Source organism: Zygotorulaspora mrakii, chromosome 3 (genome assembly GCF_013402915.1).
Source record: "Zygotorulaspora mrakii chromosome 3, complete sequence".
Taxonomy (NCBI): Eukaryota; Fungi; Ascomycota; class Saccharomycetes; order Saccharomycetales; family Saccharomycetaceae; genus Zygotorulaspora; species Zygotorulaspora mrakii.
In genome coordinates this window covers 700,403-722,239 of record NC_050721.1, presented here as the reverse complement: position 1 = coordinate 722,239, position 21,837 = coordinate 700,403, and the positions used below count along the sequence as shown (strand labels likewise).

General features: G+C 39.4%; 12 protein-coding genes and 1 non-coding gene across 13 annotated transcripts; 7 read left to right on the top strand and 6 right to left on the bottom strand.

Annotated features, from left to right (window-relative positions):
- Nucleotides 1-246: 246 nt before the first annotated feature.
- On the top strand, nucleotides 247-2,220 carry HG535_0C03750 (arginine--tRNA ligase; the record flags this gene model as incomplete). The annotated part of the gene is made up of 1 exon (XM_037287855.1): nucleotides 247-2,220. The coding sequence occupies one exon, from the start codon at nucleotides 247-249 to the stop codon at nucleotides 2,218-2,220; it is 1,974 nt and encodes a 657-aa protein (XP_037143750.1).
- Nucleotides 2,221-3,121: 901 nt separating this feature from the next.
- On the top strand, nucleotides 3,122-3,222 carry HG535_0Ctrna6S. Its single transcript is given in 2 exon segments — nucleotides 3,122-3,159; nucleotides 3,177-3,222. It is a non-coding gene; the product is annotated as a tRNA-Ser (tRNA).
- Nucleotides 3,223-3,554: 332 nt separating this feature from the next.
- Nucleotides 3,555-4,124, top strand: FCF1 (rRNA-processing protein FCF1; the record flags this gene model as incomplete). The annotated part of the gene is made up of 1 exon (XM_037287854.1): nucleotides 3,555-4,124. One exon carries the CDS (start codon nucleotides 3,555-3,557, stop codon nucleotides 4,122-4,124), a length of 570 nt encoding a protein of 189 aa, XP_037143749.1.
- Nucleotides 4,125-4,187: 63 nt separating this feature from the next.
- Nucleotides 4,188-4,778, bottom strand: HG535_0C03730 (DUF4112 domain-containing protein; the record flags this gene model as incomplete). Its single annotated transcript, XM_037287853.1, has 1 exon — nucleotides 4,188-4,778. One exon carries the CDS (start codon nucleotides 4,776-4,778, stop codon nucleotides 4,188-4,190), a length of 591 nt encoding a protein of 196 aa, XP_037143748.1.
- Nucleotides 4,779-7,010: 2,232 nt separating this feature from the next.
- On the top strand, nucleotides 7,011-7,889 carry YNG2 (histone acetyltransferase YNG2; the record flags this gene model as incomplete). The annotated part of the gene is made up of 1 exon (XM_037287852.1): nucleotides 7,011-7,889. One exon carries the CDS (start codon nucleotides 7,011-7,013, stop codon nucleotides 7,887-7,889), a length of 879 nt encoding a protein of 292 aa, XP_037143747.1.
- A 218-nt stretch (nucleotides 7,890-8,107) lies between these two features.
- HG535_0C03710 (uncharacterized protein) lies at nucleotides 8,108-10,192 on the top strand (the record flags this gene model as incomplete). The annotated part of the gene is made up of 1 exon (XM_037287851.1): nucleotides 8,108-10,192. The coding sequence occupies one exon, from the start codon at nucleotides 8,108-8,110 to the stop codon at nucleotides 10,190-10,192; it is 2,085 nt and encodes a 694-aa protein (XP_037143746.1).
- Nucleotides 10,193-10,527: 335 nt separating this feature from the next.
- HG535_0C03700 (homoserine O-acetyltransferase family protein) lies at nucleotides 10,528-12,024 on the top strand (the record flags this gene model as incomplete). The annotated part of the gene is made up of 1 exon (XM_037287850.1): nucleotides 10,528-12,024. The coding sequence occupies one exon, from the start codon at nucleotides 10,528-10,530 to the stop codon at nucleotides 12,022-12,024; it is 1,497 nt and encodes a 498-aa protein (XP_037143745.1).
- An 82-nt stretch (nucleotides 12,025-12,106) lies between these two features.
- On the bottom strand, nucleotides 12,107-12,973 carry MRPS28 (mitochondrial 37S ribosomal protein uS15m; the record flags this gene model as incomplete). Its single annotated transcript, XM_037287849.1, has 1 exon — nucleotides 12,107-12,973. One exon carries the CDS (start codon nucleotides 12,971-12,973, stop codon nucleotides 12,107-12,109), a length of 867 nt encoding a protein of 288 aa, XP_037143744.1.
- A 310-nt stretch (nucleotides 12,974-13,283) lies between these two features.
- Nucleotides 13,284-13,916, top strand: GAR1 (H/ACA snoRNP pseudouridylase subunit GAR1; the record flags this gene model as incomplete). Its single annotated transcript, XM_037287848.1, has 1 exon — nucleotides 13,284-13,916. The coding sequence occupies one exon, from the start codon at nucleotides 13,284-13,286 to the stop codon at nucleotides 13,914-13,916; it is 633 nt and encodes a 210-aa protein (XP_037143743.1).
- A 193-nt stretch (nucleotides 13,917-14,109) lies between these two features.
- On the bottom strand, nucleotides 14,110-15,129 carry MRX8 (translation initiation/elongation factor MRX8; the record flags this gene model as incomplete). The annotated part of the gene is made up of 1 exon (XM_037287847.1): nucleotides 14,110-15,129. The coding sequence occupies one exon, from the start codon at nucleotides 15,127-15,129 to the stop codon at nucleotides 14,110-14,112; it is 1,020 nt and encodes a 339-aa protein (XP_037143742.1).
- A 218-nt stretch (nucleotides 15,130-15,347) lies between these two features.
- MSN5 (karyopherin MSN5) lies at nucleotides 15,348-19,025 on the bottom strand (the record flags this gene model as incomplete). The annotated part of the gene is made up of 1 exon (XM_037287846.1): nucleotides 15,348-19,025. One exon carries the CDS (start codon nucleotides 19,023-19,025, stop codon nucleotides 15,348-15,350), a length of 3,678 nt encoding a protein of 1,225 aa, XP_037143741.1.
- Nucleotides 19,026-19,576: 551 nt separating this feature from the next.
- RPF1 (rRNA-binding ribosome biosynthesis protein RPF1) lies at nucleotides 19,577-20,455 on the bottom strand (the record flags this gene model as incomplete). Its single annotated transcript, XM_037287845.1, has 1 exon — nucleotides 19,577-20,455. The coding sequence occupies one exon, from the start codon at nucleotides 20,453-20,455 to the stop codon at nucleotides 19,577-19,579; it is 879 nt and encodes a 292-aa protein (XP_037143740.1).
- A 1,070-nt stretch (nucleotides 20,456-21,525) lies between these two features.
- Nucleotides 21,526-21,822, bottom strand: RTC3 (Rtc3p; the record flags this gene model as incomplete). The annotated part of the gene is made up of 1 exon (XM_037287844.1): nucleotides 21,526-21,822. The coding sequence occupies one exon, from the start codon at nucleotides 21,820-21,822 to the stop codon at nucleotides 21,526-21,528; it is 297 nt and encodes a 98-aa protein (XP_037143739.1).
- Nucleotides 21,823-21,837: the final 15 nt, after the last annotated feature.

Below are 21,837 nucleotides of genomic sequence, written 5' to 3'. Positions count from 1 at the left end.
GACATTTTGACTCAATTGTTCAAGGCTTTCTTGAACTGGTTGTAGCATTTATAACCGGATACATAGTAATGATTTTTATACGTTATTTTACATGTTTTGATTATCGGATAAGTTTGATATTTTTTTGGTCACCCTGATTTTTCTTATTTTTTTGTTATCATGAGAAATTTTTAATCATGCCCCGATGAGTGAACCTGAAAACTTTTCTAAAATTCGCTGAATCTTAACACTCCTGTACGCTTGTTTATGCTTAGATTGATTTCACGTCATATCTTTTTAAGTTCCAATCTCTCCTTTCTATCTTTTGCTAGAAATTCAGTAGTAGTCACCTGGAAAAGAGCCCATCTAAACGGCATATCGAGATCGTATCATCCACGGAGCCAGCAAATTATAGGCAGTATGAGTACAGGCAGTATCACAGAAGAATTGCAGAGATTGTCTATAGCGGAGCCAGAAACTATCAGTGGCTCTCATCCCGATGTCAATTTTGTTGACCTTATGAGAAATTATATTGCTCAAGAGTTATCAAAAATATCTGGAGTTGAAGCATCGATAATCTTTTCAGGTTTGGAATGGACTAATACCCTAGAAAGGGGTGATTTACTGATTCCTGTTCCTAAATTGAGAATCAAGGGTTCTGATCCAAAAGTTTTGGCAGCAGAATGGGCTCAGAAATTTCCATGTGGCGAGTTCCTAGATAAAGTCGAGAATAATGGTCCATTTGTTCAATTCTTCTTCAAACCGGAGATCATGTTCAACCTTATCATTCCAAGCGTTCTCAATAAAAAGGAGGATTATGGTTCTTGTAAGCTGGTAGAAAATAAGAAAGTAATTATAGAATTTTCGTCACCAAATATTGCGAAGCCATTCCATGCAGGTCATTTGAGATCAACAATTATTGGTGGGTTTCTATCCAATCTATATGAAAAGTGTGGTTGGGAAGTTGTTAGAATGAATTACCTAGGTGACTGGGGTAAGCAATTTGGTGTTCTTGCTGTTGGATACGACAGATACGGTGATGACGAAAAGCTAGCTAAAGATCCAATCCATCATTTATTCGAAGTTTATGTTCGGGTCAACAAAGACATTACTGATGAAGGTGATTCTTTACCTGACGCTGAATCCACTAATGGTAAAGCTCGTGAGTATTTTAGAAAAATGGAAGACGGTGACCCAGAGGCATTGAAAATATGGAGAAAGTTCCGTGATTTATCCATAACCAAATACATCGATACATATGCTCGTTTGAATATTGCCTATGATGATTATTCAGGTGAATCACAAGTTTCAAAAAAGTCTATGGACAAAGCATTAGATCTCTTCGAAGAAAAGAAACTGACCCATGTCGATAAGGGTGCATTGCTTATTGACCTTACAAAGTTCAACAAAAAATTAGGTAAAACTATTGTCAAAAAATCCGATGGAACTAGTTTATATTTGATAAGAGATGTGGGTGCGGCAATGGATCGTAAGGAAAAGTATCACTTTGACAAAATGATTTACGTCATCGCATGCCAACAAGATTTACACACAGGTCAATTTTTTGAAATATTGAAACAAATAGGGTTTGAATGGGCTCAAGATTTAGTACATGTAAATTTTGGGATGGTCCAAGGTATGTCAACCAGAAAAGGTACTGTTGTTTTCTTAGATAACATTCTGGAAGAAACTAAGGAAAAAATGCACGAGGTTATGAGAAAGAATGAGGTTAAGTATGCACAAATTCCAGATCCTGACAAAGTAGCCGACCTTGTCGGTATTTCGGCCGTTATGATCCAAGATATGCAATCTAAACGTATTAACAACTACGAATTCAAGTGGGAAAGAATGCTTTCTTTTGAAGGTGATACTGGTCCATATTTGCAGTATGCTCATTCCAGGTTGAGATCTGTGGAAAGAAATGCTGCTTCTATAACCCCTGAAAAAATAATCCATGCCGATTTCTCTCTGCTTGTCGAGCCTGCTGCTGTGCTATTAGTCAGACTATTAGGTCAATATCCAGATGTCTTGAGAAATGCTTTAAAGACTCACGAGCCCGCTACAATTGTGACTTACCTTTTCAAACTCACTCACCAAGTTTCGTCTTGTTACGATGTCCTATGGGTCGCAGGACAAACTATGGAATTGGCCACCGCTCGTCTGGCGCTATATTCAGCTGCCAGACAAGTTTTATACAACGGTATGCGCCTGCTGGGCCTAACCCCTGTTGACAGAATGTAACCGTTCTAGCATAGCAGATCACTTCTTAATTTATATAGATGAAACTCTACCAAATTTTACTCAATAAGTATATATGATTAATCATATTGGGTGAGTTGGATAAGTTCGGAGTTGGCGATATTTGATTGCTCAGACATTGGTGATAATATGTTGAAATATAGATCGATATTGTTGAAATATAAATCGATATTGTAAGATATATGAAAAAGATGAATTATAAGAATCGACAACGCCGAAGAAAACATTCTTTCCAAATAATATCGATTTATATTTCAACACTTGTTGATGTTGATATTTGGAAAGAATGTTTTCTTCGGCGTTGTCGATAGTAACTTGGTTTGACGTTGATGATAATACTATGATATTCAATTATAAAGATATATAATTCCTTGATTTCCTATATCATGAAGTGAAATAAAACTAATTGCATTTAGATTAACATCTGGGAAATATGTCAGTATTTATACCTAACAAATTGCACCTATTGAATCATAAGAGACTACGACAAGTGAAGAATTTTCATCGTCATCACACCATTTCTAGTCCCGTAGAATCCACAGTACAACTGTTATTTCGTGCTCATTCCATAGACTCCCTCGTAGTCAGACTCCTGAATTGCAAACGTCTCGCGATAGATTATCATCCGAAATCTTTCCAGGATCGATTGATTTTCTGTTAGGGCTTCATCTGGCTGTGTTTATTTTGTTTTACAGACCAATTGTCTTGTTTCTGATTCTTATAAATCATCTCTTTTATATATCTTACAATATCGATTTATATTTCAACAATTTCAACTCTTTCCAAATAACAAGCTCCCAATCAAGAGCAGAGCAGACCATACTTCCAAGAAAGAATCATTGGTAAGATGCAAAGTTAATCTTATACAACCCAACTTCGAGTCGTCCCAGTGGCCGAGTGGTTAAGGCGATGCCCTGCTATTACACAGTAAAAGCAATTAGGCATTGGGTTTTACCTTCGCAGGTTCGAATCCTGTCTGTGACGCCATTCTTTTTTGCCAATATAAGTGTATCAATTGAAATCTCCTGACGTAGACAGGGTATCTAAAGGGTTATAAGCCTGTCTTTACCCTACTCCTTTTCTCCAGAGTCGTGGTGAATGAAGAACCCGAGTTTGACTCTTTGCTTAGCAGTTATTAGTTACTCTTCTTTTTTCATTTATTAAACAACCTAGAAGCCATGACCCGTTCACAGCGATGTAAATTTTTCAATGCGATGCTAATGGATATTAAAAGAATCACTGTTTAATAGAAGACTCTCTAGCTAAATATTTTGATTCGAAGAAGCTCAAGATTCAGAATAGAGTGTAAGTGAATAATGGGTAGGGATAAGAGAACCAGGAAGTTTGCACTAGTAAAACGCACAATTAACGCAAAAAAAGACCAGAGAATAAAGGAAAATGAAGGAGGTACATCAAAAAGTGAGGATCCAGAGTTAACAAGAAGCATACCGCAAGTGTCTAGTGCCCTTTTTTTCCAATATAACGAAGCTATAAAGCCTCCATATCAGATTCTCATAGATACAAATTTCATAAATTTTTCAATTCAGAAAAAGATTGATTTGGTCAAAGGTACCATGGACTGTCTTTTAGCAAAGTGTAACCTATATATCACCGATTGTGTTATGGCTGAATTAGAGAAGCTTGGTCCTAAATTTCGTATAGCTTTAAAATTGGCTAAAGATCCGAGGATTAAAAGACTAACGTGCACACATAAGGGTACATATGCTGATGACTGCATTGTACATAGAGTGTTACAACACAAGTGCTACATTGTTGCAACCAATGATGCTGGGTTGAAGCAAAGGGTTAGAAAAATTCCAGGTATACCAATAATGAGCGTCGGTGGTCATGCATACGTGATTGAAAAGTTACCAGATGCGTTTTAAAGGCATATAATATATTACTACATAATTATTTGATTGTTATTATTTTTTCTTCCTTTGTTGCCATCAAAAGTCACCAATGCTATTGGCAGTGCTGGATGGCGAACGTATCCTCAAACTCCCGTCTTGAACATTTTTCAGCTTCCTATATTTCGAGTCCAAAAACTCTTCAATAATCATGGCATTTCTGCAGTTCGGCTTAAATGCGATACTGACAACATCGCCCACTATCGGTACCAAACTGAATGCAAAATCAATCATGATATTGGCAAGACAGTGTGTCTGCAGATCTTTGGGCATGTTGCCGATACTTTTCTTGATATTATTGAAAACCATTAGCGTGAAAATCAAAGAGCATATGTCGCCTATCACCGGTACCAATTTGATAATGTTAATCCACCCTAGTCTCATACCGCAGAATGAAAAAACGAGCTCCATCCGGTAGCTTTTCTTCCGCATATAGCGTATCAGTTCTTTTTCCCTCTCAGGGACGTAATCGTGGATCGTCTTTTCTCTCCTTCGTTTGACTACTTTTGTGGTCCCGGATAAGAACGACTTACGTTCGTACTCGTATTCTTCAGTGAATGGATCTTTACCTTCGTTCAGTTCCCCAACCACTTTCTTGGCATACCTTTTTACTAAATAGTTCCAGAACATTTACCACCACTCAAGCATACATGCAGCTTCCTCTGCCCCAGTCCATCAGATGACAAAGTGTATCATTGCTTCTTATACTGCCGTCTTGCCGAAGTTTCTGCCACTCTGCCTATTTCTATTGCTATCAACGCAAATCCTTCGATGGCGTTGCCCCTGCAGCACCGCGCGCAGAGGTTCTATCCGAGCTGTGCCTAAAGAGTCCCTGAACTAAGCCGCAACTGCATGCATTCGACAAAGTTGGAACAGAGAACTAGCTTTTGGAAGGCATCATGGAAACCTAAATTCGAAATCGATGAGGATGATGATTCAACAATTGCGGAAACGCTTGTGTATATTTCTGAAGCATAAAAACAGCTCATTCTCTTTGCCGCATTTCTCGAGTGGATCAACATAGAAAGCAAATAAACGAGGCGGTAATCATCTGTTGAGAAGCTAATTTGTGGCAAACATGAGAGACTTCTGAAGCGTCAAATTTACGTCAAACTTGTCATTCGCCCATCTTTCCAAGCGGCGGCTTACCGAGCCAGCTGCACGATACTATCATTTACATTTACGGACTAATTATTGGCAATGGATCATTTGTAGTCTATGCAATGCAATTTTTCCTTCAAACCACCGGAGAATGGGAAATAACGAGCAGTGGCACCTTTGCCTCTGACATGTGTGATGGTTGTGAATTTGAGTTCAGCCATCGGTCAGTCACTGCGGCAATCGAATCCTCTCATATTGATTCAAATGAGCTCCCTACCAACAGAGATAATGATCTTCCCACGTCTCCGGCGGAAGCACCCCAGCATCTGTCAGATGAGCGGAAGACACGTCAGAACTCCACCAATGGGATGCTTGCGAACCAAATAAGTGTTAAAATATGAGATTCGCTATTGAAGGGTATTGAGCATTGTATTGAGGGATGCCGGCGTCCTCATAGAAGAGCGCTGCTTCGGAAATAAGGAATGTGTTCCTGATTAACTGGTTGTAAGTAAAAGGAAACTTGGTGCCCCTTGTGTAACCACAGGGCCAAGGGGAAATATATCGTGTGTGCTTTTATTCGTAACCAGCGAGTACCCAATCTTCAGCGGTTAATTTTTGGCGCATGCGGCGAGCGGTACGAAAAGCTATGACAACAGCAATTGAACCCTTGGTTTCAACTTTATGCCTCTCTTTGAGCATATGTTACTATTGAGGTTTACTAATATGTACAGAATCAATTGTCAAGATCACATAAATTCGAGCCAGTGTTCAAAGATAAACTTAAGCAAAATTCATTGGGACCTTAGATTGAAACAAAAGAGCCGCAACTGGCCCCAAAGTGCTCCAAAAAATGATGATGAATGTATTTACAAAGAATTCAATGTCTAAAGACTCTTGCCGAGCCGATTGTCATCACGATCAAAGATTGATGACACACTCTGTGGCTTTTTAGAAACGGTCGAACCAATATGGCTAACTAGAAACTTCCAGGCATCATACTGAAATGCGTTCAAGGAATTGATTCAGCAAGGTTTACGTTCTGAACAAATGCGGAGCGTTGGAAAATCTTTACGATTGGTAAGTAACCTTGACGACTCGCGCTCAGAAGAAGGAACGCTTGGTGCTATTGTAGACTTCCTGTAATTTTGGAAGGTCTACTGAACTCAAGTGAACTGATTAATCGATTTTTCTGGCGCAGTCATTCGTACTGAACCACACTAGTCATGACTTTAGCAGATATGCAAGTTGCTCTTCACGACTCGGTACAGTCAGAGCAAACACGGAGGGCATACTTCAGATAATTAGATTATGCCAGGGTAAAAGCTATCCGCTTTATGTTGCATTAGAGCTTGGCTCCATTTTCCTCGATCAGTCTCAAAGCTTTTCCTTTCGTATTCCTTGACTTCCGTCGGGCGATTTCCATGGACCAGTAACTCCAAAGCTTACCATAACCACACAAGTCAAATGGTAATTGCAGCAACTTTCAGCAGCTTTCAGTTCATCAGGCTAGTAAAGGCAAATGTGTTGTGACATAAAGGATGGTGGGCCTGAAGGGGCACCAGAGTTACCTAAAGTTCAAGCAGGTCTGAGAGTCCGCAGTGTCCGAGCTTTATAATTATCATGCTAGACGAGCGATGGATTCAATCAGTAAGGCAGGAAGCAAAAAAGAATAACCTTGAGGTTCAAATCAAACTCAAACAACCAAGGAAAACTTCAAAGTATCAATAATTTAGCCTTAGTGTGAACGTCAGGGCAGTGGACATGGACCCAAGCTCGGTATTAGAGCAGACGACTCAGGATGTTTCAAATCTTCCATCCGAGTTTCATCACATCTTGAATGAAATAAGGTCCTTGGACACAGAGATTTATGATGTGCGAAAAAAGACATCGATGAAGGATTCACAGATGCAAAAATACATTAAACAGAATGGTTCGTTATCTGTGTATAGCAAGGAGGAGGAGTTTACTGATAAAATAAGGGATGAGATCTCGCATTGCAAAAAGCTGCAAATGAAGAAGTGCACCATGGCCAATACAGCGTTATTTCTGGTGACGAAACACTTAGCTAAGTTGGAGAAGAGCATCATTATCTTAGAGGAAGACGGTTTACTGGCGCCCTTGGAAGACGAAACGGACAGCTTTGGAGAGTATTCGAGGGAGACCTCTGTAATGAGTTCCGGCGAAAGACGGAAAAGAAAACCAGCATCGTCAGGTTCGAACAATACTAGCGTCAAAAGAAGGAAGCCAACCAGAACGGCTCCAAGCAAACTACAGGATCAGGAACAGGAAGCGCCTATGCAGATAGCGCAGAGCGCAGGTAATCATACGGAGAAAGAACGACAAAATACGGTATCCAAAAAGCCCACGAATGAGAATTCGCTCTCTTTGGTTAACAGGGATACTAATTTTGACTTGCCTGATGCCAATGATGATCTGTTTTCAAGTATAAATACTAATGAAGAGGAAGACAAAACACTGTACTGTTTTTGTCAAAGTGTGTCCTACGGGGAAATGGTTGCATGCGATGGAGAACATTGCAAGTTCGAGTGGTTCCATTACAGCTGTGTCAATTTGAAGGAGCCCCCAAAGGGAGCATGGTTTTGTCCCGATTGTAGGCAACAGATGAACAAACGACAATAAAACCGATTAATTTTAGGAGAATAAGGAGTTTAATGAATATTTCTAGAATATGTAGGTGTATAGAAAGATTTTCAGGGAGTGTAAAATCAAATTAATGGTATTGTTTTGATTATTCTTAGAGGCACGTGATCTTTAGTCACATAATATCAAAAAGACAAAAGGGCTTCTGTGCAAGAAGATGAGGACTTGAGACAATACAACAGGCATACTAGGTTATAATGGCTGGCATATTCTCCAAAACCTTGTCTGAGGTCCATCCGGCACTCCGAACCAATGGTATGGGTATTGGGAACACCCATCGACGTATATCATTGAGTTTCTTCCCTGTGAACCAGAAGAACCCACTGGTAAGGAAATACAGGAAACAGAAGCATTCAGCCGCCGATCAAAGAAGTTACGTGTCCCTGGGAGATGATTTTGGTAGTAATTTTCATGAGCCAAGTTTCTATTTACCAGACCTAGAAGAAGAGGGGTCTTTCGACAATTTGGATGGAGGCGAGTTGAGTCGTACTGTCTCCCTGCCATCAATGGTTTCTGAGACTCAACCAATGCAATCACCAGATCTAGACTGGATTTTACAAGAACATGAGCGTAGGTACTCCTCGGCGTACAACTCTGATGAAGAAGAACAAAACGAACTCAATAATATTGGAATGCATACAGATAGGGAATTAGAATTCGACACTTTCATGTCTCGATTACAACAGCAGAAACAGAGCTATGCCTCGGAACACAATCAAGGTCAATTAAGGCGAAAACATGCTCACAGACCATCTTTTGCATCTGTTACTTCACGTGGTAGTATCCCGATGGTTTATCAAGAGTGTGACGACTCAGAACAAGATAGTTTAGATGTAGCAGATGATAAAAAAGTGACATATGAATCGGAAGCCAAGATTATGGCATCGTACTTTCTTCCCTTAGTGTTTACTTTTTTACTTGAGCAAATTTTCCCTATGGTTTCTTCGTTAACTGTTGGTCATTTAGGTAAAAATGAACTGGCCGCCGTGTCTTTAGCATCTATGACTTCGAATATTACTTTGGCAGTCTTCACTGGCATTGCAACAAGCCTAGATACTCTATGTCCTCAAGCGTATGGTTCTGGAAGATATAACAGTGTTGGAGTCCATTTACAAAGATGCATCGCGTTTTCGCTGACAGTATACATACCATTTGCATTTTTCTGGTTCTATTCAGACTTTTTTCTATCTTTTGTGATTTCAGAGAAAGAGTTGATTAATTTAACAACGAAATTTTTAAGAGTGCTTATTTTGGGAGCACCAGCGTATATCTTATTTGAAAATTTGAAAAGATTTCTACAAGCTCAAGGAATTTTTGATGCAGGAATATATGTGCTTGCGATTTGTGCACCTTTGAATGTTCTAGTTAGTTACACATTGGTCTGGAATAAGCATATAGGAGTCGGATTTATAGGCTCAGCTATCTCCATTGTTATCAATTTTTGGCTGATGTTTATATTGTTACTGCTTTATTCGGTATACGTGAAGGGCAGGAAATGCTGGGGCGGCTTTACAAAAAAAGCCTTCACTCATTGGAAAGATTTGAGTCATTTAGCTATTTCAGGTATTGTTATGCTAGAAGCAGAGGAGCTTTCATACGAGATATTGACTCTTTTTAGTGCACATTTTGGTACCAGTTATTTGGCAGCTCAGTCAGCTGTCTCAAATATGGCTGCCTTGCTGTATATGATCCCATTTGCTGTTGGGATAGCGGCGTCTACTAGAATTGCAAATTTCATTGGAAAAAAAAAGCCTGAATGTGCGCATATATCTTCACAAGTTGGTCTCGCATTTTCCTTTGCCGCAGGTCTTATTAACTGCTGCATACTGGTATTTTTGAGGAAGCCTATAGCCAACGTCTTCTCGAGAGATGAACAGGTTATTAGTCTGATAAGTGATACTTTACCATTAGTGGGCATTGTCCAAAATTTTGATTCCTTGAATGCTGTTGCAGGCGCTTGCCTGAGGGGCCAAGGAATGCAATCTTTGGGAAGTATTGTAAATCTTGTAGTATATTACTTGGTAGCCATGCCTTTAGCAATTTTTCTGAGCTACGTCTTGGATATGAAACTTAGCGGATTATGGATAGGTATAGGGTTGGGGATGCTATTAATCGGTCTAATAGAATCATACTACGTTTTATTTCCAAATTGGAAAAATATTATGAATTACGCAGAAATTCTCAAGGAAACCGAGGACGACGAGGATTCGAATAGCCAGAGTTATTTTACAGATTCGGATGACGATGAGCCAAATGAAACCACCCCTTTGAATCGTAGATAAAATTTCCAGAGCTAGCTCTACGACATACATATTTCCTGAATCGCACGTATTATGTCAACGGCTTTTGCTGAATATATATTGATATGTCATTTTATGCATTTTTTTTCATGTGATCTCACTGTTTAATAACAACGAGCGGCACTTAATACCGAGAGTACCGCTCGAGATTCCACTATGCCGAATAATGGTTGATATCGAAGGTCAGGTCCGGTAAAAGGGCTATCAAAGCACTGGAAACGTATTGAAGGAGAAAAGACAAAGATTCAAGCTTGGTGATATTTATATTTCGATTTATGGTGTACCTCCCGACTAACTTACTTCAAGATTACTAATAGATGAGGGCGTTAAGACCGATGATACCATTACGAATGGTGAGCAAAAGGCTCATTTCGAAAACAGTGAATCTCAGAGTACCAATAAGTACCAATCCCGCCATGAAATTCCCTTGTTTGGACAGGTTAGAGCAAATATCTGAAGAGCTGAAACAACGAAATGGCGAACGAGCTGAATTGCCGGATTCCGTCGAAAGTGGCAAGAGAGGCAACGAAGACCCGGTTTATGGAAATGTCAAGTCAGGCTTTGAATTGTTTCATTCTTATGAGCCTCTTTTCCTGGATTATTGCGGCGTCTTACCCAATTTTCAGATCGCCTACGAAACCTGGGGTAAACTGAATGAGGACAAATCGAATGCGATACTTATACACACTGGCCTTAGTGCCTCATCACACGCACATTCCTCACCTTTGAATAAAAACCCGGGCTGGTGGGAGGACTTTATAGGTCCTAATAATAAGGCTCTAGATACGAATAAATGGTTTTTAATCTGTACAAATGTACTGGGAGGGTGCTACGGTTCCACGGGACCTTCCTCTTTGGATCCAGCAGATAATCTCCCGTATGCTACACGATTTCCTATGTTGAGTGTTCATGATATCATAAGGGCTCAAAATAGGCTCATAAAAGAAAAGTTTGGTATCTCTAAGTTATATTGTTCTTTGGGGAGTTCTCTGGGAGGAATGCAATCCTTATGTTACGGACAACTCTTCCCAAATGAAGTGCAAAGGGTCGTAAGTGTAAGTGGCTGTGCAAGATCACACCCCACAAGCATTGCCATGAGACATGCCCAGAGACAGGTTTTAATGGCAGATCCGAATTGGAACCGTGGTTTCTATTATAACACTAAAGAATTTCCAAATAGAATCCCACCACACGTTGGCTTGAAACTTTCCCGTGAAATAGCAACAATTTCGTATAGATCCGGACCCGAATGGGAGTCTAGATTTGGCTCCGAAAGGATAGATGACGAGAAGTCACCTGTGCTTTGCTCTGATTTTTTAATCGAGTCGTATCTAGATCACCAAGGACAAAAATTCGCCCTCGAGTATGATGCGAATTCCATGCTTTATCTTTCCAAGGCAATGGACTTATTCGATTTGTCACAGTCGAACTTAAATAGAAGTGCAATGAAACGTGAGCATGCCAGAATGCTTTTCGAGGCTAACAAATTGAACACAACATGCGAGGAGATTCTTCAGCCTCCAAAAAGAAAGAAATCAAGAACTACCTCTGAAGACGAAGTCAGAAAAGATCTCGTGGAAGGTATGAAATCTCTTAGAGACCTGAATGTATTAATAATTGGTGTCAAAAGTGACGCTTTGATGCCTCACTGGCAACAAAGAGGCATATATGAAGTGTTGGGGGGTGATAACAATCACAAAGCAATCCATATAGAATTACAAGAGTCGCAATCTTTATTTGGACACGATACTTTCCTTCTTGACCAAGAGAATGTTGGCGGCAATATCGGAAAGTTTCTCTGTAATGATTTATAATTTAACATTTATTCTCCTGTTTTCTAAATTCGCTTCTTTATTTGCATATATATATTTACAAGTTATACATGAATCTGCTGTACTATTCTGCCCTTGAAACCCTTTTTTGCTTACGCATTTCTCTACGCTTTTGATCAGCAACCTTCTTCGAGTCTTTAACTAGAATTTTATCACCAAAGAACTTATAATCTTGCATATAATGTCTGTCCATATTGAACTCACGCGTTACAGAACCATCAGTTAATCCTAACTTCTGTATAGTCCAGTAGTACTTTTCCGGGTTGTCCCTCTTCAAATACCTCAAAATACTTTGTCTTTGTTGTACTAGCATCCTCAAGATTCTTGTGTTGGCAAAATCCTTGTGGTGGTCCTGCACATGCTTAACCATATTGTATATACGCACTGTCATACAGGCTGCTTGTACTTCACTAGATCCAGTGTCCCCAGAGAACCTTTGAAACTCTTCCCTGGCCAAACGCAATGCCAATTTCATCGAGCTTTTGTTATCTGCATTTTTCATACTTAGGATTCTCAACAGAGCTTCATGCTTTGACTTTAACAATTGCTCGCTTTCAGGTTCAAAAAGCTGTTCATTCATACCCGAGATTTTCAATTGCTCAGTCTTGGTGGCCTCTACCGAAGCCACCAATCGTTCAACCTCCTTCGCATCGTATCCGCCTGACAAAACCATTGGCTCCTTTAATTCCGCCATAACCCGGTTCACAAATGGTGTATCCTTACGCCCCAAAACTGGGTCAACAGTATCTAGCGACTTTTTCAGACTAACCTGCCTAGTTTCATTTTTCTGTCTTCTTCTCTGTGCCTTCAAGAACTTGACAGCCTTCAATCCTTGAACATTTTGTGTTAAACTGAAACCTCTACTAAAAACTAAATTTCGGCCGATTAGAACTGCCCTTTCTGGTAGGAAAGTCCTGCTCAGGGGCAACATCGGGAATTGGGCCACTAATTATGATTATCAGCTACGTCAAGAGTTAGCTTTTTTCCTTTAATATTTTAACTGCACATTTATTATATTTTTAACCTGCCGTTACTTTGATATGATTTTTCACCATTCGTCTTGCACGATGGGGTGCTTTCTTCGCTTCGAAATTTGAAAAATTTTCTGACACGATGAGATGAGCTCTCACACAGGAGCACTTGCTAATTAAAAAAGAGAAAAGCATAAAATATTCAACGGGCATATCATATCAGTCAATTGTTTGATTGTTCTTCTGTAATTTGGGCAACTAAGTTTATCAATGAGTTTTAGAGGCGGTAGCAGAGGAGGCCGTGGAGGTTTTAGAGGAGGCCGTGGAGGAGGCCGTCCAGGTGGCAGACCAATGCTTCAAGGACCTCCAGACAGTGTGCTGGAGATGGGTGCATTTTTGCATCCTTGTGAAGGTGACATTGTTTGTCGTTCGATAAATACCAAGATTCCTTATTTCAATGCTCCTATATACTTAGAGAATAAGACTCAAGTGGGTAAGGTCGACGAAATTTTGGGACCACTAAATGAGGTCTATTTCACGGTCAAATGCTCTGAGGGTGTACAATCGGCAAGTTTCAAAGAAGGTGACAAATTCTATATTGCACCTGACAAGTTATTACCAATTGAGAGATTTATACCCAAACCAAAGGTCGCAGGCCCACCAAAGCCTAAGAAGAAGAAGTCTTCCAGAGGAGGTGCACCAGGTGGTCGTGGTGGCGCTAGAGGTGGATTTAGCAGGGGTGGACCTAGAGGAGGCTCCAGAGGAGGATTCAGCAGAGGAGGCTCTAGAGGAGGCTTTGGTGGTTCTCGTGGCGGATTCAGCAGAGGTGGCTCCAGAGGTGGATTTGGAGGGTCTCGTGGAGGTTCCAGGGGTGGATTTGGTGGTCGCGGCGGAAGAAGGTGATTAATCACTACATGATCACTCAAGTTCCATTCATTTTACTTTGCTTGTACAATATCGTTTAACACCATTAGCGCATCCACGCAGTAATGCTCCTTCAGAAGTTATATTAATATATAGAAAGTAAACATATATTTTTCATATATGCATGACTATTTACAAAACAGTGTTTCTCATTGGGAAGCCTCACCATGCCTCATTTTTGCTTCTTTCGGGAAGATTTGAGACCTGATTGTAATCCGCAGCTTTGCAAAATGATTGACCGTAGCAGGTCTACCCCGTACCTTTTAGAACAAGTTTTCGAGGTGTAAGCATTCGTGAATATTAGTCTTGGCAAAGTCGGTAAATTTAAGAGTCCACTCTCGTCAATACTTTCGCGAAACTTGACCAAATTGTCTACTTTATCCATCTTGGTGAAAACAATCTCAAAAGGAACTCCATTCTGATGCATGAAATCTATGATCGCCTTGTCCAATTCACCAATTCCTTGCTCACCAGATATTAATAGAAAACTTCTAACGAGTTCCTTCCTATGCAATAGATACTCGGTGGTCAGATCGCCTTGTTCAAGAGAGCTTCTATAACCATAGCCAGGTGTATCTATGAACCGTACTCGGTTCCCGATATTGAAGGAGTTCAATGTTTTAGTAAATCCTGCTCTTTTGGATGCTTTTGCAAAGACATTAAGCGCACTGTTTTTAAGATCCGTAGTCAGATTGTTTAAAAGTGTCGATTTACCGACGTTGGATTTGCCCAAAAATGTTACTTCCGGCAAGCCATTCACAAGTTCAAATGGCACATACGTCTTGCCGGGATATTTCTTCTTAAGACCTGCTTCGTTGGAAGAATTAGTGGTTCGAGCTTCATATTTCTTTCTAAGCTTTTCTCCTGGTATATCAGTGAAGTTGCCGACACTCCATTCATATTTTGTGTCTGCCGAATTGAAGAAATGATTGCTTGAGTTGATCTCCGAACTTGTCGGTTCATCGTAATTGATATTAAAGACTTTGTTGTACTCGTACCATCCTGGGATTTTGCTTGCTTCTTTTTTAAGTTTTTTTCCTGCTTGCAGCGATTTCCTTGTGATCTTCTTTGAGGTGTCATTTAGCTGTAATTCGTTCACTTTTGTGTTTTGAACAATAGTCTTGACATTGAAGGTATTTTGACTGACACTTCTTATAGCATCCAAGAGAGTTTTCGATTGAAGCTTTTTCATGAACCCGTAAATGCCTATTCAGTTATGTGACTTTTTTTCTTTTAATATTAATCTACGACATCGGCACTTAAGAAACCGAAGGATTTTCACCTATTTGAACGTCAGGGCAAACTTTAGGCTAAAGTATGACAAAGACGTGACAGGATTGTTTATAGATTACAATTGCCTTAGGTAGATAATACATATGTTTTATGATATATAGTATGCTTATTATGCAATCAAGAGCCAAAAAGACTTCCAAACGCTGCATCTTCCGTATTAGGGTCATCCAAAATATCTCCATCTTCCTTCTGTTTTCTGACGAGTCTTTCGTTTGCTTTTTTCAGTGTCGCCTCTCTCTTTTGTTGTCTGTTATTCTCTATTGCAGAATGACAGTTCACATCATCCGCGTCAGCATCACCGCGTGCTGCCTTCACCCAATCAATAAACTCAACCATTAAGGCCCTTTGGTTCCTGTAGTGATCCACACTCTTTAGATTATCGTAAAGTGTGTCAATGTCATAGCCATGCGATAATTCATATAAATAGCCTCGCGCTGGCTTATATTCCTTACAGAGAGTCAAAAACAAAACAGTGAAAACATTCAACGCTTCATAAAAAGAGTCCTTAAATGAACTTTTGCATAAAACATTCAATAATAGATTCTTCATAACCTCGATTGTAAAAAATTCATCTACGCCATCTTGTTGAATTAAAACGTCATTTAGGCAGCATCGCATCACTAGTATAGCGTTAAATGAACATTTACTATCTCTGAACGACATCAAATGGTTCAGTAACTTTAGGAAAGGTGCTAAAATATTTATATCTTGGAAAATGATGCTTCTCATCATCAATTGATGTGAACTGAATTTACTTTTTGCACTTTGATTATTAGTACCTCCCTGTCCAACACAGTCGATGACTATTCGAACAACAACAGTAGTCAACTGGCGCAATAAATTCTCTTCCAAAATCTCTTCTGTCATTTCCTCATCGTCTGTACGCAGCGGTTCCACGTTAATATCATCCATATATACAGACCACTTCCTGCACAGCAGAAGATCTAGAGTCTCAAAAAACTTTGGTAGGAATGCTTTCATAAACTTAGGGGCTGACTCTTCGGGACAATTCTTCAACAGTGGTCGAATAGCAACATTGACAATATGTTTCCAACCATGTGTTGATACGCCCGAACTAATTTCATTAGTTCCAGGTTTGTAAATAGCAATTGAATCAATCAATAGCTGTGGTGCCTCATCAATATCAAAAAACACATTTCCCAAAGTTGATATTGCACTTATGACGAGGAGTGTATACTCTCTTGTATATCTTATGATATGTCCAACAGAGTCTGCAAAGTCCCTTAAAGTTTGCATAGCTTTCATATGTTCATCAATAAATTCATCTTTCGATTTATTGGAAGCACCTGCTTCCCAAAACCTTTCTATCGTTGAATACTTTACAAATGACTGAACAGTAACAGGCAAGTCTTTCCAATTTTCTGAATCATGATATGCTTGCAACTGATATAGCAATCTCATGATATATGGAAGTATGGGTACAATTCTTGGTCTCCACATATCTTGTAACATTCTAAATTCTTCGTCTTTTTTGACACTTTGCATCGAATAGTGGATGAACATTCTAGTTGCCCGAACAGGGAATAAAGTCTGCCAACGTTTAGTCAAGTCTGATTTTAACTTCTTACCTTCATCGTCAATTGATATCGACAATAGATCACTATTCTCATTTATACCTCTTCTTTGGAAATACTCTGCAATTTGAACAATTCCTAACCTCTCCATAAACCACGGTAACTCCGAAAGTCCAACAACTGTTGTTTGATCGGACCAAGCAATTAACTCGGGATCAACGATTGATGAAAATCTCTCTTCCTTCCTGTCAAGAGAAGACTTCAATACGATTGTCAAAAGGAAAGATTTGAATGAAATTTTTTCATGGTATGATAAATTTGGCATTATCTTTGCAACAACATTTTCCAGATCCCCATATATTTCCTTCAGAGATTCTGGCATTAACAAGGCCATTCTATTCAATTCAATTCCACATGCATACCTCAAATCCCTAACCGCATCCGCTTCAGCGCTGCGTTCTTCAAGATCAATTTCGGGGTAATCCATTGTGGCACTTGTTATAATCTTTTCTAATAATGTAAACAAGACATTGTCCTTCAGCATTGTCAAAAAGAGAGCGAAATTCTGAATCTGTTTCTTTAAAAGTAACGGCTCTCTTATGTTTAAAACGATCAATTGATTTGATAATATCTCTAGTTTGTTCAAAATTTGATCCAGTTTTTCTGGATAATCCGAACCTGTTGGATACCATATTTTCCATCGTATACACCCGTTAATAAAACACTCAATTATCATGAATTGAGACAAGGCACTTAGGTAAGGCTCTGATTTTCTGTCAAGAAAAGTTGAATTTAAAACCTCTTGACCGAATGGTGAGCTAAAGAATGAATTCAATCTGTTATTCAACCAGTCGTATGCATAATCTAGTTTAACGCAAGATATTAGCCTTATAATATCTCTAATTCTTTTTCTGTAGGTGGAACAAAACGTTTGAAATTCGGAATTAGATTGAAAGTCTATCTCGGCAAAATGTTTTGCAATATGACCATCAGTTTGTTCATAATAAACAAGCGCATCAGCCGCAAACTGCAATAAATCGGATAGCACATACTTGTCCAATAGGGGTAAGAAATCATCATTTCTGAGACAATTACACCAAACATCCAAAGTTAATCCACTGACGACTAAACTTGGATTGAAGGTTGCTTTCAACACTAGCCTTAAATATTTTTCAATCTGATTATTATTGTCCTTAATTTTGAATACACAAATGTATAGGCAACTGATCATGTCAACGCATTTTTTCACAATTGGATATTTAATTTCATCAATCTCATCTTCAGCGTCAAACTGCAAACGATCATAAACATTATTTAAAAGATCCATACTGTTGAATACTTTATCAATAATGATTTGATAATGCTCATCATTGCTATAGGGACGAGTTAACAAAATATGCATAGAATCTAAAGCCATTGATTGAGCTTTTGGTATATTACTATCAAAACATTGCAATAAGGCTTCAAAAGTATCATTTTTAATTATAACTTCACTCAATGGCCAATTTAGACAGGTCTTTAAAGTTTCTAAAAGTCTTATAACATATTCTGCATTATTCTGCTTTAACGCATCAGTTAATTCTGAAACCCATAATGCAAACCAACCTTGTTGATTTGCTTTAAATAGAGTCCATTTATCTGTAAATTTGTATTTTGTGGCGAAAATATCCATAGGACAAACTATCATGACACACAGAGGTTGAATTATGGTCATTCTTTTCAAAACAGTTAAATCGTCCAGTAAAAAAACATCCTCAAACAGAATTTTAAACATTATCAATGCTAACTCTCTGGAAGCTTCACTTATATTCCATAATTCCATTAAGCTATTATCCATATCAGCCCAAGAATTGGCCAACTGTATTTCATCAGGCGATTCTTCTTTCAGAGCCTCACCCCATATCCTTTTCGCTACTTCTACCCATAAAAATGCAAGTTTCTGTTTTATGTATCTCGGATCTTCCTTTGAAACTCTATAGTTCAACTCCATAACCAATTTTCTCAATGCAATCCTTTTCTCATCGTTATAATCTGCCCAATTCTTCCTGATTGCATTTTCCAATAAACCTAAACCAAAATGCTTTAAGATGTAGTCTGCTGGATTATTAAGGCATATCTGGTAGCCCCAGAAAGGTGATTCTTCATGAATTTTTACCCTATCAAGAAACTTTTGTGCTTCAAGACGTTCGTTATTATTTGATTTCGGAGAGTATATCACTTCCAATGCCGTGACAATTTGGGTTGCACCGTTAGAATCCATTGTCAAGTATCACTAAACGTCGTCAGATGTATGCTTTGAAACTAATTGAAACTGTGTGCCAGAGATGAATGTATTCAGAGAAGGAAAAACAGTAATAATAATAAAAATAATAATAATAATAATTTAAAGAAAAAAAAAATGCAATATGCAACTAGATGGAAAATCCAGTAACGTCCACCAATCCTCCAAGTACCAAATACGTCTGCCTCCAAATGCCAATCAATCTTTTTCTCAACTGATTGAAATATCACACGTCTAATCTGCCTGAACAAAAAGTTTCTTCCGTTACGTCAGTATAGCACACAGAATACACAAACACACACTTGGTACAGAGTGCCTTGGCAAGTCCTAAACAAATAGGAGTGTTGGCTTATTTCAACTTGGATCCCATTCACGAAACTTGATTCATTCGAATAAACATGCTTAAAAGTCCATTTTGCCACCATGGGGGAAAATGCTTGTATTCCCTTTATCGTACATAATGAGTAGTATACCAAATATTACATATTGAAGAAAAAAGTGAAAGGTGAAAAGTCAAATGGAAGCGAAACTCATAAGTAAAACTTCTTCTTCTCCTTGTCCATTTCAGGTTTATGTTCCCACTCGGTCTCCTCCTTGAAACCTTTTTGCAATCTCTTCAGTTTGAGGGTGAATTGTGGTCCCAGCTCTTGTAGTCCGACTTTTTGCTCGTCTCTAAACACATAACGATGTCTTCTGAAAAAAATGTAATCCCTCTGGTTATGCAGAGTTATAACCTGTCTACCCTCTATATCCGGATTCTGTGGGAAAATCGATTGGAACAGTTTGCCGACAGTTTTACCTAACCTCGTCTGGAAGTTGTTCAAGATCAACTCGGGAATATGACTAGTTGGTCTACCGTGCCCGGATATCTTCTGAACTTCGACATATGAGCTTACCTTGAAATAAAAGGAAGGCCCCTCGGGAAGGTGCATGAACGTCAAACCTGTTACTTTTTTCTTGTCCTCATTGATAATCACTACATCTGTAAAATCTCTTTTCTTGCAGATATCAATAATCTCCTTCAATTTGAAACCGAATTTTCGTTTAACAAATGTGACATTTGGTAAAATTTCGATCAATACATTGGCAAATTCATATGCCTTCTTTCTCGCATTCACATTTGTCGTGAGCAGAATCTTTGGGGGCTCACCATTATTAGTATTGAAAAACCGCATAAGGTCTTCCTCATCACCCTCAATTTCTTTATTGATCGTTTCATCGTACACCCTCATGCTTTCGATCGTGGCAGGAACATTCTCTGCTAATCGTTTCTCCTTTGCCTCCACGTCGTCTCTTTCCAGCTTGGCTCGTTCTCTTCTCATTGTGTGACGCTCTTTGTTGTTCTGGTCCCTGAGTTCAGCAAAAATTTGCTGTCTCTTCTGTTTGTTCTTTATCCTTATGTCTGACATCTTATCCTGCTATCAAATATCTCCCAACTTGGCCAAGTACCACTTCAACTCTGCTCTGTACTGATCTGCTTTCTTGTGCTAGTTTTCACGATTGGTTTTTTCTGCTCATCGCATCTCAAATTTTTCATTTACACGAAGGAAACAAGCACCCGGACAGAACTAAAGAACCCAAACGTAGAAGAACGTAATGCAGTCTGTTGATATATATCACCTGAAGATCCTGAAGAGGAGCGGCTGTCGCCAACCCTGTCTTTTGTTGTTCGTGACACGACCAAATAAAAGTCATGTAGGGATAGGGGCACCTTTATGCTTGTCTTATGGAGCCAAACTCGCGAGTTGTTCTGTAATCTATACATGGTCTCGAATCAGTGTCTCGCGCTAGCCGCACAGTCAATTGATGCATACCTGTATACAACTCGCATTGTGTAAACAGGGATAACATCAAAGTTAGCCCCCAAGATGGGCGCAACAGTTGGCACGCTTAAGACAGTCTCTGACCAACGAGGTAGCCAGCTGAGAATAAGATATTTACAGCCCTCGGGACAGTTCTTTCTTCAGCCTCGAGAGACAGCTGAGAGGTACGTAGCACTGCCGTTGTATCAAACTGTCGGCATCTGAACTGGTTCTGTTCCCCCCAGCCCTCAACAGTGCGATGAGTCTTGACTTTATGTAGCGTCTTTTAGAGTCAATATGATCACGGCCGGTGGGCGGGTTTTTCTGCGATCTATCTGTTATGCCCGCCCGCCCCATATCAGTTTTGGCAGAAAATACTCCCTTGAGAAAAGAATGGATGTGCGAAACATTCAAGAAACGCTTGAGAAATGCTAAGCATTTTCCGGACAGACGCCTACGACCGGACAGCTAAGCATATAACGACTATAAGAGGCACTTTGTGCAAGCTGTTGGGCTGCTCCTGCAGGCTATTGAGCCGCACCCTCACAAGAATCTGGTCGGCTTCGCTCAATGCTGTTACGACAATCTTTGTTATTTTAAAATGTTCGTTAAATACATTAGAAAAATGCTATCATGACTTACATATGCACTAGAGCTCTCGGGTTGAACTCGAATTTTTAAATGGATTCAACTGTGGCATTTGGCTCACCTTTTTCAAGGATAATGGCGATAACTTCCTCGATTTTCTTACCCTTGCCGAATTCGTTGGCCAGCTGCGACTTCGAGGCCTCACCAAGTTCACCCTCCGCACCTTCGCCTGCGTTGTTGGTGAAGACCTTGAAAACCTCGACGACTTGCGACAATTTGCCGATAGACTTGTCTTTCAAATACTCTTGCACCTCTTCCACCGAAGAAACGAAAACCAGCAGATCGGTTTCCTCACCTTTGTAGAAATATTTGACAGGACTGGACATCTTATTTGTTTCTTG